The sequence below is a fragment of the Emys orbicularis genome, chromosome 7 (assembly GCF_028017835.1).
Source record: "Emys orbicularis isolate rEmyOrb1 chromosome 7, rEmyOrb1.hap1, whole genome shotgun sequence".
NCBI classification, from domain to species: domain Eukaryota; kingdom Metazoa; phylum Chordata; order Testudines; family Emydidae; genus Emys; species Emys orbicularis.
Window position 1 is genome coordinate 95,472,493 of NC_088689.1, and position 20,014 is coordinate 95,492,506.

Genomic DNA, 20,014 nt, shown 5'->3' on the forward strand with positions numbered 1-20,014 from the left:
AGCTGAGTATGTTTGAGAGTCTACAGAAACACCACGCCAAGGTTCTGGAATTACAAATACAGTAAGGAAGTTTAACAGTTCTATCTATTGATATTTTGCAGTATAGAGCCTGGCTTTTATGATTTATAAGTAGACATATGTGGTTTAAGCCTCTAGTATCCAAACTATAAACATCAAGCTTCTACTGCTGTTTAAATCGTCTGGCCGCCTTAATTCACTTTTTAAAACCTTTTGTTTTGTGTGTAGAATTTAGCTGCTGAAGCAAGGTCTGAAGTTCCTGAAGGCACTCAGATTACTACATATGCTATGGCAAGCAGAGGTTTCCTCTTCCTCTTAGATACGATGGACCCAATCTATCTTCCACTGAAGTCACTGAAAAGACTCCTGACTCCAGTGGGTCAGACACTATGATGATGGAAACAACTATAAAAAATCTAGATTATATTAGTTTGAGGGATATGAAGCCCAGCAGTTGGTGCCTGGAACAGGGACAGAAGTGTGAACAAAAGACATATTAAACTTGTTTGACCTTAAATAAAATGTCTTTTTACAGGTTTGCCTTAAAAATGCATCCTCCTTGCCTCACCTTAGCAAAACCCTATAGTTCACAGACTTGTATCACTACTGCTTCAATCTTCCTTGCAGCCCTGACCAGACCAGCCAAATATTGATGTGACATTTTAGCTGTGCAAATGTTATTACCTCCTGCTTTTTGTTTCTTTCGCCCCCTTTCCCTGAAGTTAGAGCTTTTACATGTAAATATGTGTATTTGGGATTCTGATATTTGACAATGCCATTAATACTAAAGTTGATTCCTGAGGAACCCAGAAAAAATTAAACAGTAATTGTCAGATATGAAACAGTGTCTAATTGGCCCATTTGGATGTTTGGGATTTCTTGGCGCGCGCACACACACACACACACACACACACGCACATGCGCACACACACACACGACTTCACTAAAACTTTCACATCTTAATAGTAAGCCTCTGACCTTCAGAATCCAAAGCCTGAATTTTCAGCTTCAGCGGTGAATCTTCAAGGTAAAGTTCTCTTGTTGTGGACACAATTTGGATGCCATGAATTATGTCAACTATAGCATCACAACGAAGCACTTGACCAGTCACTTAAAGACACAATAGAAAACATTAAGTCAGTAGCACTGAGCACGATCATCACCAAAATTATTAAGCAAATAAGATGAAGTACATCTTAACCAGCTGGCAGATCTAAACTAGGGGCAGAACAAAGCTTTACCATTCAGGGGATGGAATCCAGGTCCTGAATGCTATTGAAAAACAAACTAGGTCCTGAAGACAAGAGTAGCTCCTCCCTTTTAAGCTCAAAATAAAAGTGTTTGTATAGGACAGCAGCAGGCCAAAAAGTTTGCCCGCCGCTGTCCTAGAGGGCCACATTGGGTTTCATAAATTGTATGGAGGGCTGATTAGGGGAGGGGGTCGTGAGCCGGCCCCCACCTCCTATCTGCCCCCGTGGGACTCCTGTCCCATCCAACGCCCCCGTTCCCTGACGGCGCCTCTGGGACCCCTGCCCCATCCACACACACCCGCTCCCTGTCTCCTGACTGCTCCCGGACTCCTGCAGCCCCATCCAACCCCACCTCCTTCCTGACTGCCCCACCCCGGGACCCCTGCCCCCATTCAACCCCCCGTTCTCCTCCCCGACCAGCCCGACCCCTATCCACACCCCCGACCCCTGACCAGCACCCCGAATTCCACTGCCCTCTATCCAACCGCCCCTGCTCCCTGCCCCCTTACCGTGCTGCCTGGAGCACCGGTGGCCGGCGGCGCTAGAGCTGCGCGATCCGGCTGGAGCCGGGCCACGCCGCCACCACACAGCACAGAGACAGGGTCAGGCCGGGCTCTGCAGCTGCGCTGCCCCAGGAGCTCACAGCCCTGCCGCCCAGAGCATTGCACCCGCGGCGGAGCGAGCAAACTGAGGCTGCGGGGGAGGGGGGACAACAGGGGAGGGGCCGGAGCCTAGCCTCCCGGGCCAGGAGCTCGGGCAGGACGGTCCCGCGGGCCGGATGTGGCCCGCGGGCTGTAGTTTGCCCACCCCGGTATAGGATTTACAATGCCCACCATATTGTAAGTGAAGAAATTTGCTTTATTTCCCCGCCAGAAAATTTTTGTATAGTGTTGCTGGTTCAGAATAGCAGTTCCCTGGACACAATTCAGTGACAGAAGTGGGTAAAAGCCCCCTACACGTATCATTCATAAAACACCCTACATTCCTTTGGGATGAAAAGTGCAATATAACGTAATGAATTTATTATACTATGATTATGTTACAAATAAATGTCTATTAACTCATCTACTTTGCATATCTTTCTTTCTAAAAGCAGACATTACCCTGCATTGATGTAAGGCATGGAAGTAAACTCCAATTTTCCAAATCCCAAATATCTGAAACTGAATTATGTAAAATTCAAATTGAAACACTCACTTTTAGGAATCCCCAGATTTGTGAGAGTTTCAGATACACCTACCACCCACCCCTGAAGGTTTCAGATGCCTTACCCACATTGACTTGAGACCTCTGCAGAACAGGATTCATGTGGTCTTTTCTATCTATAAGCTTATAAATAAAGTGCACATATGAATGGATGTTTGTTACATATACCGTGTGTATCCCTTAAAGATGTCATAGGGCTCATAAACCTGCAGTATTGTACAATTTTTTTAACCCACACAATAAAATGTGACTTTAAAAAAAGTTGAAAACTTACATATATCTTCAGCAAAAATGATACTTGTCAGACGTGTTGGCTGTGAAGAACGTGCCTGGACAACAGCCTTTTGTGAACATTGGCGTTCATCTTGATCTGCAGGTTCTATGCTGGCAACTTCTGGCCTTGTGGAAGACCTACAAGAATATCACTGAAAGTTACTACGATGTTAGCCAGCTATCATGGAAAATGCACAGACTCTTATTTAAAAGCAACAGCACCCTTTTTATCTAAACCACCACCACTATTACCATATGTAAAATCTCTGTCTTCATATTACAAGCTATGGGACTGACTTTTGCACGTGCTGAGTGCCCACATCTACCAGAGATTTCAACCAGACTTGAGGTTGGTCAGCAATTCTGGGAAAAAATAGGTCCTAAGCCTATTGCTTCTATCGATTAACACATATACCCCTTACTGCAGCACAAGAACGCCATTTTATGCTAGTCGTTTTGCTAAAAATAAAAAATAATCCTATGCATTTACTAAGCCAAAAAATTCTTCATCTTGTGCTTTAATAACTTAGAAGCAGAGACAGTAAGATAAAATGCGAACATGAAGTGCAACCTAAGATTAAGTCTATCAATTACAGTGATGTGATGAAGTGGGTTTTAGCCCACAAAAGCTTATGCCCAAATACATTTGTTAGTCTCTAAGGTGCCACAAGTACTCCTCTTTCTTTTTGCTGATACAGACTAACACGGCTACCACTCTGAAACCAGTCATAAGATACATGCTATTCATCACTTGCAATCATAATTGGCATCTTCCATGGCAAAGGTATGGATGACGACGACAGGTTTTTTCCAATTACAAAATGTTACAATTATCCATAGATTTGCTATGGCAGAGCCCATTAATAGTAAAAGTGATGAGTAACATTTTTCTAATTAAGAAATTCAAATGTGATATTATGTCTAGTTAATGTATGCAATACAGTTTAGATTTAGAAGCTTGAGTAATACTATTTGGTGCTATTTAAATCTACACAGCAGTTTGAACCATTATAAATTATTTGACCAATTCCATTTTTGCTCAAAACTGTGTTTCTTTAAAAAGCAAGACCCCAATCCTGTAGAGAGTTCTGCATGAGCATGCCCCTGGGTCCACATGGAATTCAATGCAGGACTGGGGCCCAAATTTTTAATTTTTTTAATGTTGCAAGGGCCTGAATGGAAGCAGGGTGGGGGGTGGAGTCACAACTTAGAACCATTCTGGATTTCTCTAAGGCTACTTCATGGTGATGATGAAAGCACAGTTGATTGGCTATTGGGTTTTCTTAAAAAATAAAAAATAATAATCAAAACTATGGGAGAGATCCACAGCTGGTGGAAACAGCAAAGCTACACTGATTTATACCAGCTGAAGAACTGACCTTATTTTTGGAATTATTTCTAAATAATGGCAATTTTTAGAAAAGTTTCACAAAGCAATGATCTATGGGAAATCACCTGAAACAGAAATATTTTGATTTTCATCAACTCTCTCCAAAGCTGAGGCTTACATACATTTGATATTAATCAAATCAAGAAAACAGCCCCTTTCTTTGTGATTAATTAACACCCATTATAAACACATTACCACCATACTGCATTTTGCAGTACTTGCAGTTTTCTTTCGGTTAGCTACCCAGTCAAGGAGAACAAAGAACCACCTTTGTTATATTAATTAGAATAAATGATTATTCATCCCATTGCAACATTAAACAACAAAAATCACCATCTTAATATTGAACCCAGCCTTACAATGTACTGAACACCATTAACTCCAAGCAGGGTCAATGGGAAGTTCAAGAGACTCTGCAATTCTCACAGTTGGGCTCCTCAAACGAAATATGTAACAACAGATCAGTTTCAGGACCAATAAGGTTTATAAATACATTTTCAACACTACACAACATGTGTAACTGTAGAAATGGACATGTAACCATTGTGCACAGTTTGTATTGAGTTGCACCTCAGAACCTTAGGTGTGGACCAGATTTCCACCATAGCAGGCACTGAACAAACACATGACAAAAAGGCTTTAAGCAGCTTACAATCTAAAGGTATGAGTAAAGTACTGGATCTGTGAAGTACACAAGTACTTGGTTTGCAATTATATGAATTGCACATGAAAATACAGATTTGTGGGGATTTACAGGGTTTTGCATATCTGTTGGCCAAACCCTGCTGTCCTTAGGCAAAATGACCACCACTGAAGTCAATGTATTAATGAATATGACTCCAACAGATGTTTTGCCCAAATAAGGACTAGGTTTAAAGAATGGGGTGCAACTGTCACTGATATTTCTGAAACAAGTACCAGGATTTGGCCTACTCAAAAAACAAACCACACACACACACACACACACCAAACCACAACAAATGAACAGCTATCAGCTATTATTTATGGGCAGTTTAAGAACTGATAAATTGTCTAAGTCTGAAAATAAAAATAAAACAATTAAGCTTATGTACTTAAAACTGTGAAAGTCAAATCCTAATAGAGAAAATGTTTTTATTATACATTAGTATTCACTAATAAGAATCCCATCTATACTTGCCCATAAATAGGGTGTAATAATTATAGGTTGGATGAATAAGACATTAACTGAATAAATGTTGTTACAGTAGTGTCTTGTACTCTTATGCTCTTCCCTCCACAGAGCTAATTTTAGTCTTGTGATATAGACAGTAAACAATTCACTATTTCAGAAAGCAACACATACCTCCACAATTTATTCTACAGCCTAACTACTGCCGCGTTTTTAATTCCTGGGACAGCATGCAAGTAATTAGATACTAGAAGAGTTACTAATGTTTCAGCATTAGATTCTACCAACATGTACCTGGTAGGACTTCTTGAATTACATACTAAAACCGCTAATAGCGTCTAGCAGTAAAAACAATGCTTGGGTGGTGCTGGTGGGAAGCAGCAGAATAGCAAAGAGGGAGGGCAAAACAAAAGAAATATGTAATTTATGTCCCAACATTTGTTTTACTCCTACAGTTTGGGCCAAATTCTACTTTCAGGTGACTGCACAGCACTCCCATTGACTTCAGTACTTTCTACCCCATTATGTTCAACTTTTTAAGTTTTAGGCTTTAAAACCCAATCTTGTCCCCATTGCTGTCAGTAGCAAAACTCGTATCAGTGTCAATGGGACAGGACTGGGCCCTAAATTTGTCCCTATACAAATACTGCAAAATTACAGGAATAATATACAACTCTCTGCCATGGTAGAGGAGCAAAATAAGTGGGTATGATGGGTAAATATAGCTAACCATATTTAATGCTGTTAATAATCCATTTTAAAGTGTTGGCAAACATACTTCTTTCCCCATAATTTTAGCATTAATTTGGTGAATACGCTTGCGTCAATTTATAGATAAGTTCAGACTGCACAGTTTAAGTACCACAGAATACCTAATTAGCAAAAAAATAAGTCTCTCTGAAGATAAATAATTATCAGCTCATCTAATGTTTCAGGACTTGACTTAGAAACATTTATAGACATGTAGCCAGATGGAAACAGTACCATTAACTGGCATGTAAAGCCTTTCAACAGTTTGATGAGACTTGACTGAACAATATGTTTGGTGCTATATTCACAGTGATTCTCAGGACGCAATTTACTGTTTATATACCAAACTGACTACACAGCAGCCAAAATAACACAGAAGCAATTTTATCTGTATCAGCAAATTATGGTTCCAAATAGATTCCCAGGGAATCGTAAGATGTTCAAGATGAACCACAGCCTTGTCCTCCTCACGATGGAACAGAATTTCTCTATTTGCATGAGTATTTAAATGTACAGGGGAGGGTGATTCCCTCCCCTTTTTACTCTACTCTATCCTCTCTTAGGCCAGTTCTCACTGGACTGAGAAAAAGAGTATCAAACATATTTCCATCCCGTCATACGTTTTACAGGCAAATGCAATAGACTGACACAGTGAGAGTAGCCAAGTGTGAAGCTTTTGCTCAGAGTGGGGTTTTCAGAAGGGCTGTGGGTTGGCCCACCTATGGACAGCAATGGGAACGGAGTTAAGCCACCGGTGACTGCTTTTGAACATCAAACCTAGAATGCTAATTGAAATCAAATCTATCACATTGTTAAATCCAAAAGATCTTTATCATTCATTTTTTTCTTAGGCAAAACCTACCATGGGGTTTTAATCTCAGTAAGTCCCACATGATTTGGTCTTCACTGAGTATTACAGTACATTGCTCTAACTAAAATATGATTTAATTTGGTGGATTGTTCTGCCTCTATCTTTATTAGGTAGAATATAACCAAACAAGATGTACATTCCCCAAAGCATAATGGGTTTTGTTCCAGAATTTTAGCTGTTGAATTAAAATCATCCTCCTAGACATTTGGGATTGTGATTAGCAAAATTAACATAATGCACCTCCTAAATGCAGGCAATTATTTGATATATTGCTTCCTTATAAGTTCACTGAACTGGTATTTTGGACCCTTCCTCCTCTTGTCTTGACGTAAAACTGAAATGAATGATTATGGTTTTGAGGTTTGTGTATGTAGCTATTACATAAATGTATAAATAAAGTGTATGGGACGGTTGTCATTAGAACAGAATCCCAGTTTGTCATTAAATCTATATTCAATGGAGGCAGAGTACAGGCATGTTAGGTTTGTTAAACACATGAATAGCCAGGTTCTTGCACAGCCAGACACCCAGCGATTCTTCACAAACCTTTTTCCCCGTGCTGTTATTAGCCTAACTTTGTCTAGATACTATTGAACCTTTCCTGGTGTTCAGAAAAGCTCTACAATAGCCATCACATTGCTGTTCTGAAAAAGTGGCATTTCTCTGCTGCAGCTGCTGTTCTCATAGATTTCCCAGGCAACTTTACAAATTCTAAAATAGAATAGCCCATTCCCAAGCGGTTATGGATAGCAACCTATTCATGGTAAAGGAAATTTGTTAATTCTCCACAAAGAAACAGTTTTTGATCCAACCAAACTGTAAATACTGGCTGGAATTTAAAAAAAAGGGAAAGATAACAAAAGTAACTGCCATGGACAGGTGGCCAAAAAGTATTTTATTATAACTGCTGAAAAGTTCATGCAACAAGCTAAAGCAAGTACAGACAGAAAGGCTACAGGCACGTTAGCCATCTGGTCTAGTTAATATATATATTTTTTAATCACTAGATAATCCAAATATTTGAATGTAATCAAAACAGATTAAGGTTTGACTGTATAAATCATCAAAAGGAGAGTCAAGGTATGGCTGCATGCCTGGAGAGAACTCGTGCCACTGTAACTTGGGAGCACCCAAGTCTAAGAACATTATATGGCTGTTCAGCTTAGTGCAATACCAGCCATTGTGGTGATTCCCTTTCCCCATTCTCCCCTAAAAAATTCACTGATTCAGAAGAAGGCTCCTTCACATTCAAACCTTCACTTCTAGTAAACAGATTTGCCAAGAGGTGGGAAAAATTAACCCCTCCTTCCTCTCCAATCCAGAGGAGAATTTATAGCTTTCACCCTGCAAAGGTCTTGCAAGGAAGGTGGGCATAGTGATTGAAGGGGCAGTGGGGGAGGAACAAGGAAGGAAAGATAAAAGGAACCAGAGTGTCCTGATCAACAAAGCAAGGAGAAGGACAATCAGTGGCCCTTGCAAGGTTCCCCAATGCAATCAGTGGCCCTTGCAAGGTTCCCCAATGGAGAACAAAGGTAGGGCTGTTCCAGGCACAACCTTCTGGGATGGAAGAGAGAAAGAGGATGAGGGGTGAGATTGGCAGACCTCTAAAATACAAAACCAAATAGTAATCCTTGGCTGTTCTGACTGGACTGTTTTTGTGTTTAATGCTTTTTTTTGAATATATTATTTTAAACCTCTGCATATGTGCTGTGGGGTCTCAGTACAAACAGTGAGATAAATGTATAACACCAAAACCTGGAACACCCTGCAATAAGGAACAAGAAAACAAACTTTGCAGGGTAATTACTGCAACATCGGCACTGAACCAGGATTTTATTGCTCTAGACACATTAGTAAATGTATGTTCCCTACAGCAATCCTATAATAAAGACTCACTGGACATTTTACTGCCATAGACCACCATCCATTCTTCTCACAGGGTACAACCAGGCCCATGTAAGGTGGTGAATGAGTTACATCCTCGCTACACCTTTAAAAGGGTATACACACCTTATATGGGGAAGCAATAAACCAGGGGTCGGCAACCTTTGGCACACGGCCCATCAGGGTAATCCGCAGGCCGGCCGCGAGACGTTTTGTTTACATTGACGTCCGCAGGCACAGCCCCCCGCAGCTCCCATTGGCCGGGAATGGCGAACCGCGGCCACTGGGAGCTGCAGGGGGCCATGCCTGTGGATGGTCAACAGATTACCCTGATGGGCACTGGATCAGACCTGTCGTCTGTCTTAAGTCTTAAGACAGCAATACTTCATTACCAGTCAACTTTGTAGAGGTCCTTGTTGTGATGCATGCCATTTCTACAAAACAGATGTGGAACTGAGTGTGTTCCAAGAATGTAAGCATATTTATATGACACATGTGGACTTAAATATAAATTCCACACAATAATTTACAATGTAAGGAGGTTTTGCAATTGTGTGGTGCAGAGTTCAGCCAGCGAGCACTGCTATTTTAAAATCACTGCTTCTGAATGCTTCCCTTCCCCCTGGTATGATTAGGAAGTAACCATAAATTTGGAACATTTTTTAAATTAAGTTTTGTCTTCATTTCTCTGTAGGTACTGTGTTTTGCAAAAAGTTACCAATATTGTATATGATGTTTATACCTAGACCATCACAAATCTAGATCAAAACTTAATTTACAAAAATTATTCTTTGCTGCTACAGCAAAAGTTACACCTCAAGAAAGCACTGGAATCCTGAAAAGTCAGAAGTATATTTAAAGCTACGCTTGTAGTTTTGTCATCTCTCACAATTTTCTTATGGGACTCCTAATATTTTGTGCTTTTCTTGAAACCCCCAGCTCTAGGAGTCATTTAATTACGTGAGAATCTGAGCTTTCGTCTTAAAAAAATGCATATCAATGGTAAGTTTCTAGCATTTCTAGTTTCAGAGAAAAGCTTGAAAAGATTAACCCAAATGCTTAAAAAACAGATGGCAAATAAAAAGAACCCACAATTTAAAAAAGCCAAATCATGAATATTTGGGGTTTGAATTTCATAGACTTTAAGGTCAGAAGGGACCATTATGATCGTCTAGTCCGACCTCCTGCACAACACAGGGCACAGAATCTCAACCCCTATCCTATGTCTGAGCCACTGAAGTCCTCAAATCATGGTTTAAAGACTTCAAGGTGCAGAGAATCCTCCAGCAAGTGACCCGTGCCCCACGCTACAGAGGAAGGCAAAAAAACCCCAGGGCCTCTGCCAATCTGCCCCGGGAGGAAATTCCTTCCCAACCCCAAATATGGCCATCAGCTAAACCCTGAGCATGTGGGCGAGACTCACCAGGCCAGACACCCAGGAAATAATTCTCTGTAGTAACTCAGATCCCACCCCATGCTTGGGAATACTGTACTAGGAGCATTGATAAGGTGTTCTTCAAAAAAGAGAGCCATTGATTGTGATAAGACATCATCAAAAGACCAATTTACTTAGGGTTGATATGAAAGACTACATTTAACTTTGAACAATTAACCAATAAATCTACTTAGATCTGCAATTTAGGATTCCTGCACTGAATGGTCAACATTTATACCCTCAAGGGAGCATGTTTCAAATAACTGATTTTAATCTAACGTTCTATCTTGAATTTTTCACACAGAAAGCATCATGTTCAGCCATATAGCAGAGTTACACAACTGTTTAGTAGGAGGATTTTGCATGTAACAGTGATGTCTTCTAAGAGCGCTGCTACAAGCTATCAAACCATGTATCAGAGGTCAAAGTTTGGCATCTATCTCATTTGACAGAGGTATCCTTTCAGGCTAAGATTAAAGATAATTTTGTACATAGTGACCCTGTTCTGAAATTCTGTATAATTACGTGCAAAGGAGAATTTACTTAGTACAGTAAATGTGTATATTAACATCTAGACTACTCGTTTTGCAATTATGGTTAATCACTTCTACATATCAAAATACCTCACGTTAAAGAATAGAAAAGTAGGATAAATTATTAAACTACATTAATGTAGTCAAACTAGAAAACGTAGAGTTAGGTATACTCAGTTATCCAACCAAGATCTTCAAAGATGTAAACAAAAGTAAAAGTTATAAATTCTATACTTCAACCAGAGTAACTCTTCAGCAGAGTAATCCCCCAGCTAGAAAGTGACATATAGGGGCAGAGGCCAACTGATCAGAAGTGTCAGAACTCCCACCATCCTCAGTTACTCAATATGCAATCTCATGTTAAATATCCCTTAAATTATTACTTATAACAAACAGTTCTTTGAAATTCCTGACATATGTAAGACAAACTTTCATTTTGCAAACTAAGGCCCAAATCCTATCAACAACGATATGTGTGTTTAACTTTGACTCAGTGGAACTGTGCATGTAAATAAAGTTATGCATGTGCATAACTGTCAGCAGATCCAGGATCAAAGAGAGAACCATGAAAGAAGTAGCCTATTTCAGGGGTTCTCAAACATTTTCATAGCATGGACTAAAATATGTTTGAGAGATTTTCTCATGAACCATCTCCCCTTCCATTCACATTACATTGCTGGGGAAACCATAGCAATTGTTTACATAGACAGGTGACATAACCAACGATATAAAATATTTTGATAGTCTTTTAATCAAATTTAGCAGCCAGAAGCAAGGACAGTTATCAACATGGTACGACCACACTTCCAAACAGATAATTAGCATGGACCTCAGTTTGAGAGCCACTAGGTTACAGTTCATCCTAAAAAGGATTCATTCCCTCCTCGGCCCCTTTTTTAAAAATCAGTCTATAAACAGGTCTTCATTCGTAGTACACTGTAAAACTTCTGCAGTTTATTAGTGTATCATTGGACCTTTTCCAATTTCTATCATCAAACAACATGTAAAATTACACAAGAAAAAAAACCATGCAGATGTTTACAACAGATTGAATGTTTACCAACAGATAAAAGGAGCAGACTCCTCAGAAACTAAGAAAAACATCTCCCAAAATCTGCAGCAGAATTCTTGACCGTGTCATAGGCCAACGACAAGACGTTGGAGATGAGCACGCAGAGAGGAGAATGGAGAAGTTGGGAAAAGAATGATGAATAAGAAAAGAAACAGGTAGATGCTTTAATCTAATGGTATTTATTCTACCACAGAAGTACCAGAACTTGAGACTTAAATCAGTTCCCCCACTCTCTGGACAGGAAGTGCTACAGAAGTAGAGCTTGCAATCATTATGAGCAGAGGAGGGAAGCAGAATGCATTATGTCCTCTCTCCCGTGTTCCGTTTCCTAGAACAATAACGAGCTCTGGAGGAATCCCCATCCAGAACTCATCTGTCAGAAGGAAAGTCCTCCTGACGCAGGAGATCTGAAGGTGTGGAAAGAGAAATCCCAGGGAACTTTACAAGCACAAGAAAAAAGTAACTAGACAAGACTTCTCACACCCCCTCACCATCACAGAAGAGACCCATTTCTCATAATCTAGTTGATAATTTAGAATGCATTCCTAGCCTATGCAAGTTTCTTCTCTTCTAGAAAGAGGAGAAATTCAAATGCCACCCGTATCTGCTTTTTGTATCTTCGCAGAGTAGAAATGAAGAAAATGATGCAATGCTCTAAATATTTATACTATGTTACCTCTGACATCTGGTAGCACTGTTCCACATTGCACAATCTCAATCCTCTCTTCAGACACATGTGCCTGTATCTTGTAATTCTGATCCTTTGTTTTTTCTTGCATATGCAATTCCAACCATCATATTTATGGAAAGATTTGGGCGGAAGCAAAGGGGGAGTTAAACATAAGAATTGCCAGACTGGATCAGAACCCAGGTGCATCCAGTCCAGTTTTCTGTCTCTCACAATGGGCAGAACCAGATGCTTCAGAGGAGAACCTGGTAATAAGCAGATGTGCAACAATCTGCCCTCATATTAGGTCTCCTCCTAGTGCATTCTAGTTAAAGACTGGCTTTTTGGCAGGTGGTTGTGAGACAGGAAAGAAGGATTAATCAATGCAATTTACTAAACATTTTCAGTTTTGCTAAATCATCTGCATCACTTATATTCAGCCCCTCACAGAGAGCTGCTACTTCCTCCAAAAGGCTTTATGGATATACATAGACTGTCACCCACATCCTGCCTGTTGCTCTGCAAGAGAGAAGTTAAGATAGATTTATATCACGAAGGCTTAAAATGAGGGCATACCTTAGTAAGTCTAAATTGATGCCAGATCTTGGGCCTTTCTCCTTCAAATAATAATAAAACCTAGCTCTTATACAGTGCTTTTCATTAGTAGATCTCAAAGTGCCATACAAAATGAGATCAGCATCATTAACCCCCTTTTCCAGCTGGGGAAACTGAGGCACAGAGCAGTGACATGACTTGCCCAAGGTCATCCAGAATGTCAGTGGCAGAGCTGGGAACAGAACCCAGGTTTTACCGAGTCCAGTCCAGTGTCCTATACACTAGGCCATACTGCCTAAGGGTACAATTTCACTGTGATCAATATCTGATTCACACATCTCTTAATTAATGTTAACTACCACTGCAAGCTTTTAATAGTGCAGAATAGAGAAACTGACATTCTGAATAGATGGCTGGTGCAGAGAAAGTTGATCATTATTTTTTCCTATAAACTAATCAATATGAGAGAGAGAGAATGTTCGCTACTATTTGTCACATATTTACTAGGAACAATGAAGATATATTGCCTATGCAAACCCAGTACCACTGTGATGTATCTGTGACAGGGATGTAAATATCATTTTAAAAGTTAACCATTTAAACAATTAAAATTATATCGTTTAACTGGTTAAATGATTAAAGGGAGAGGGGCTGGGGCTGCTCCGGTGGGGCGGGCCAGCCCGGGGCTGCTCCGGCTGGCGTGGCTGGGGGTTAATGGTTAGGGTGGGTTAACGGTAAAACTAATGCTTACCGGTTAACCGTTTAATATTTTACATCCCTAATTTGTGACTTTTTTTTCTTTTTATGAGCCAAACTGACTGGTAAAATGATTCTGCACAGACTCCAGCCACCTTTAAAAATATATGGTAAGAAAATATCTGTAGAATACATTTGCAATCACTAAACAGCTCCATAGCAAACAGCAAACTATTGTTTTCATTTTAAAACGGTTGTACCTAATAACTTGCTTCCTCTTTCTTTTCTACACATGCAGTTTAGGATTAAAATAAACTTTTGATGCAACTCTGATTACTGTTCTTCCTGGCTAGGGGAGGAGTGGGACTCAAACTTGTAAGTAGCCATATTAAAGGTTTATGACCAGCCTCTCAAATATTTAATATCAAGGCAAATATACAAGTACATAAAAGTCAGAGTAACAGCTAAAGTTCATTGATACAAAGGAAAAATATATTCCACTGGGATGAGTTTTAATGGTTTTCAACCACAAATTTAACAACAAAAATATGCTACAAACGTGTAAGTGGCTCAAGTGCAGATGTAATCATGAACAGACTTGGAATATCAACATTTCTTTAGCTGGACACCTCACATTCACTGCTACTGCAAATCAGAGATGCGTTACTTAAACACTGTTTAGCATGAAGATATTAGCATCATTACGAAACACTATGGCTCTGAATCTGCAAGCACTTGCATGTATGCGTTCCTTTACTCAGCAAGCAGTCCCACTGAGTTCAACATGTCCAACCTATCAGCTAACTTCTGTGTTGCTTCGTGTGGACAAGCAGGCTTCCCAATGTAGAAATGTCTATTACACATTTGACTGGCTTGGAGTCAGCAAGAAGGACGCCCATGCAGTGTTTGATTGTATCCTTACTCTGACATCTTGACCAGAGGCCAGTACAATTATTCACACTGGGGAATCTTTTACCTTTTAGAACAACCTGACCCAGTGTTCCTCTTTGATCCAGTCTCTCCTGAGGCTACACGCTTAGCATATTGTCTAAATCAGCCATGACAGTGAGGTATTGCCTAATTTTTACATTTTTTGACGGAGGGATTGAGAAAGGGGTTAGCTGTTACATCTCATGGTTTGTTTCTGGCATAATCCCCAATGAAGAAACACCAGGGGTGAATCTGACTCAGTATTTGGACAGACATCTAAGCTTTAGCCTCTTACTACCATGCCCGCATATGAGTTGGTGATAGGTACAAAGCCACCTCACATGCAGGGTGTGAGTATGTATTCCTCTATACCTAAAAATTTCTCATCCAGCCAGATATGCAAATACTTTCCTGGCTTTTTTTCTTGCCCAGAATTCAGCATCTAGATCCACAAAGCTATTTAAACTCCTAACTTCCTCTGTGGATCTGGTGCTGGGCGGGTGTGGAATTTTTCATGCAGATAGTAGAAAATTATGAGATTTGTTTTTCAAACTACATAGGATCAGGCCTTATGAATTTTCCCTCTCATATTTCTTTACACTGCAAAAGCAGGTGAGTGTCCAGTGTTCACAGGATGGGAGAATAGCTGGTGTTGCCAAAATACCTAGCGTATGTGCTATCCTTGGATGAGCTAGCCAATTCATATATTGGATTCCCACTATTAAGTGGGAAAGTGCCAAGTTAAAATATGAATATAATTAATGCATGCTTTAAAAAAAAAATAGGTATCATTCACAGCCAAAAGCTACTGAACACGTTCATATCACCAGAAAAAAATCACTACAAGTTGCTTTGCCAGCATACCTGATGTAGCTTTTACATATGAAAATGCCAATGGTGCCATCAAAGGGTGCATACAAGCAACCCCCTTTCTTAGTTCTTCCTCCCCCCCCCCTGCATTTCACCCACTTATTTTTATTGCACCCCGTACCCCTTACACCCATTTACCACACTGTAAGCACGGCGAGGCCTTGCCTACAATACACCAGGATTTCTCAGCCCTTCTCCCACCTGTACCGGGGCACCTGGGCAGCGCGGCCTGGGCCCTGTGCAAACACGCATGGCAGAGCTGGTATCTGCGGCTCTCCGGGCCCAGCCTTAGAGCTGTGCAAGGAGCTGAGATTTCACACCACGCTCAGCCCCAGCCCAGCCTCCCCAAGGACCCGCCCGCTCCTCTCAGCCCCGGCAGCATGCAAGGCCCAGGTCTCACCCGCCCTAGGCGTGCTGCAGCGCAAGGTGCAGCGGCGCGACGCTCTCGGGCCCAGGATCCCAGCAGCTGCCTTACAGGCTCGGCTGCTCTCATGGGCCGCGGGAAGCCGCCGGCAGCCGCGTTAATGGCTGCAGAGCCGGGCCGCCCCCTGGGGAGAGCCCGGCAGAGCGCGCTCACCTCCCCCGGGGGTGCCCGGCTAGAGCCAGGCGGGCGGCTGCAGACAAAGGGACGAGGCCGCAGGCTGCCAGGCCCCTCGTGCGGCTGCAGCCCGGGCTCCCCGCCCCACGTGCTGCTCCGGGCCGGCTCTTGCGGGGACCGCCCGCGCCACACCTGCGCCACGGCCAGCCCCAGAGCAGAGGAGCGCCCGGGCGGGCTGCCCCCGCGCTCACTCACCAGCGGTAGCAGCCCTCGCTGGCTTCCAGGGTGAAGTTGATCCTGGTGCTCCGGGTGAAGGGCAGCAGCACTTTGGGGATGTTCAGCTTGGAGGCCACGGAGAAGGGCGGCGGCAACAGGAGCAGCAGCAGCAGCGCCCAGGGCGAAGGGGCAGCGAGCGGGGCCATTCTCCCTGTCCGCGCCCGGGGCACTGGGGACGGCTGCAGGTAGGGAGGGGGCTCAGTCTCTCCCTGCGTCCCGGGGGCGGTGGGGTCAAGCGGGATATGGGACCCCCAACCGGGGAAAGGTCTCCGGGCCTCCGGCTACAAAGTGGCCCAGCCCTGGGCAAAACGCTTGTTGGCAGGCGGCGTGTGAGCCAGCTGCACCAGGATCAAGAGGTGCCGGAGTGGCCGCGGCGCCTGCAGGAGGCTCCGAACCGCTCGCCAGAATCACAATCACCCGCCGTGTGCTGCTATTCGAGGGACGTCAGCGGCCGGGGAAGGGGAAACCGGGCCCGAGGCTGTGGGGAGGGGCCGTGTGCCTCAGGGGAGGGCGCTCAGCCGCAGGCGGGGAGAGCAGCAGCAAGTGCTGCTGCAAAGAGAATGTCACATGGCAGGCCCTGGCGACCAGCGAGTCCCTGTGACCCCCGGTAGCAGCAGGCAGTTTTTGTTTCACTTTCAGGTGCTCCTGGAGCATAGGCGCTTGGGCCTCTCCAACCTTGAAGGCTGGATGTGGCATCCCAGTGAGGGATGGAAGGAAATCTAGGGGCGGCCTAAATTAGGAGTCGGACAGGTGTCCCAGAGTTTTTGCATAATAATTGCGGTGTGTGGGCGCCGTGCCACTTTAGTGGGGGAACCTCAGGCACAGAGCATCTTTTTTTTTTACAAAGGCAATGAGCACCTGCAGCTCTGGTTGACTTCACTTGGAGTTCTAAGTGCCCAGAAGTCCTTAAATTAAGTCCCAAAGTGACTTGCTCAGGGTCACCCACAAGTGTGTCTTTGAAACGGATGGGAGCAGAGCCCAGGTTTCCTAATGTAGTTTGGGCCATGCTGCCTCCCCTCCTAATAATAATTTCATCTGTAGATCTCAAAGCATTTTACAAACTTTGATTAAGCCTCCAAACCCACCCTTGTGTTCTCTGTGACAGAATAATCCCATAAAGCTATTTACTGTGAACACAATGCACACAGTCATTCACATCCCATTTTGTCACACCACATGGGGATTTTTTTTTCACATTTGTCCATATGACCTATGAAGGAAGGCTGAAAGAATTGTCCATATGACCTATGAAGGAAGGCTGGAAGAATTGGGTTTGTTTAGTTTGGAAAAGAGAAGACTGAGAGGGGACATGATAGCAGTTTTCAGGTATTTAAAAGGGTGTCATAAGGAGGAGGGAGAAAACTTGTTCACCTTAGCCTCTAAGGATAGAACAAGAAGCAATGGGTTTAAACTGCAGCAAGGGAGGTCTAGGTTGGACATTAGGAAAAAGTTCCTAACTGTCAGGGTGGTTAAACACTGGAATAGATTGCCTAGGGAGGTTGTGGAATCTCCATCTCTGGAGATATTTAAGAGTAGGTTAGATAAATATCTATCAGGGATGGTCTAGACAGTATTTGGTCCTGCCATGCGGGCAGGGGACTGGACTCGATGACCTCTCAAGGTCCCTTCCAGTCCTAGAATCTATGAATCTATATCTGTCACAATGTTAGTCTACACATCTATGTCGATTCACATTTCTATTTAGTAGAATTAGTCCTTTGGCACTCATTATGGCCTTTAGGAAACTCCTTGCACTGAGTCAGTGGGAAAAGAGGAATTATCACTACCCAAATTGGGCCATTAGAGATATCTATTAATTTAGAGAAACAATTTTTCTGAAAAAGACATTCCAGAAGGGAAGAATCATGAGAGGTAGGAACGTGATATTATCCCAACTTTACAGGTGGGGAAATTGAAGCAGAGAGGAATTTAAATCATTTACTAATGTCCTAGTGAGTCAGCAGCAGAACATTAAGGAATCCAGAAGTCCTGATTCCCTACCTTGTTCTGACTGCCCAAACATTAAATAATATAGGATTATTTTTCCATGTTTCTATAATTTAACAAACAAAGTTATATGCAGTGACAGTTAAGTTTGCGTCAGGACACACCACATCCACCCAAAACCTTAAAAGCATGTAAATAAAGCAGTGATTCTCAAACTTTTTTACTGGTGACCCCTTTCACATAGCAAGCCTCTGATTGTGACCCCCCCATCAATTAACATGCTTGTTTATATATTTAACACCATTATAAATGCTGGAGGCAAAGCGGGGTTTGGGGTGGAGGCTGACAGTTCGCAACCTCCCCCATGTAAGAACCTTGCAACCCCCTGAGGAGTCCCGACCCCCCGTTTGAGAACCCTTGAAATAAAGGAAAAGGTGTGCATTCCTCTCAAACTTCATGTTGCATACACCACTAACGCTACTATGCCAGTGCTCCATGAGGCTTTTGCTTCTATTGCCAACAGATACACAAAAGCAAATATGTACCCCAGCTTCATCCAACGTTTTACGCTAGTGCAAAACCTTAATGGTAACCTCGGCAGTGTTAAGGCAAAATAACTTGCTAGTTATGTGTGTCTCTCTGAATCAGCACATGAGGAACAACAATGTAGCAGGTAATGACTGCCCATTCTGGAAGATGATGTTTGCAAGATCTGTTTCCCATAATATATTTAAGATAATGTTTAGGTCAAACTGTTGGCTCAGAAAACTTGCTGACATATTTGAAGCTCAGTGTGAAGCCCAGGCTGTGCTAATAAGGATATTCCCGTTCAATAATATGTGTGGAGAGCACATTTTTTCCAGAACTACTGAATGGTATCCTTTTAGCTTAAAATATGTCCATAGCTGTATCAAAGGTAGCTGCAATTCCTACTACAGGCTGGCAAAGGTTTAATCTCATTATTGGCCACATTCATCCCTGGTGTAACTCCACGGATCTCAGTGTAATTACACCAGGGGAGAATTTGTCATAAAAAGGGGGCTTGCCAATCTGGAGAAGAGGATTCTGCCAGAGCAAGGTTTGTTGAGACCAAAATAGAGTGGAATTCATCATGCCAGCAGCCTGCTTCCAAAGATTATGGGTGCTCTGCGTGAAGCTAGTTGATAATGACATTCATTGCATATTCAGACAACATTTGCTCAAATCCTTTCACCTCCAATAAAGCCCCAGCATCCAGATTTGAAATATAACTGCTAAATATCTGAATATGAAGCCAGTGCAATTCAGTGAATAAATTATATTTTCCAACAGAAGGCTTTGCTTCATTCCAGAGGAGAGCTCCAGGAGGAATTCTGCCTCTGGAATTCAGCCTCCTGGCACTTCAAAGCATGTGGGATGGTGCAGCATACTCCTCTTGTGTACAGGCTACCTCTGCTGACTAGTACTAAGGGGGAATGAGCAATGGCACCACCTTCTCCTCATCAACTTTGGGGGCTCACACCCTAGCAGGTGGGTGGAGGTAGCTATCCCTGTGCTTGAGCTCCAGTTATACCCATTATTTTGCACGAGTATAAAGGGGATATCATTGTGACCTCTTCCTTCACCTCTCTGCACGTGAGAATCATCTGGGTACATTGTGGCCAAGGATAGGAACTGGAGCCCAGATTCACAAAATAATTTAGGATTCTAATTTCCATTGATTG

The 20,014-nt window shown here is 42.4% G+C and overlaps 1 protein-coding gene across 1 annotated transcript in view; it reads right to left on the reverse strand.

Moving 5' to 3' along the window:
- The window catches only part of NUP210 (nucleoporin 210), a 117,098-nt gene extending 100,588 nt beyond the window's left edge, over positions 1 to 16,510 (reverse strand). The window contains exons 1-3 of the mRNA XM_065408226.1: positions 16,344 to 16,510; positions 2,749 to 2,885; positions 997 to 1,128 (exon numbers count right to left, since the gene is read on the reverse strand). Coding sequence (XP_065264298.1) covers positions 997 to 1,128; positions 2,749 to 2,885; positions 16,344 to 16,510 — 436 coding nt within the window. The remainder of the gene's footprint in view (positions 1 to 996; positions 1,129 to 2,748; positions 2,886 to 16,343) is intronic.
- Positions 16,511 to 20,014: the final 3,504 nt, after the last annotated feature.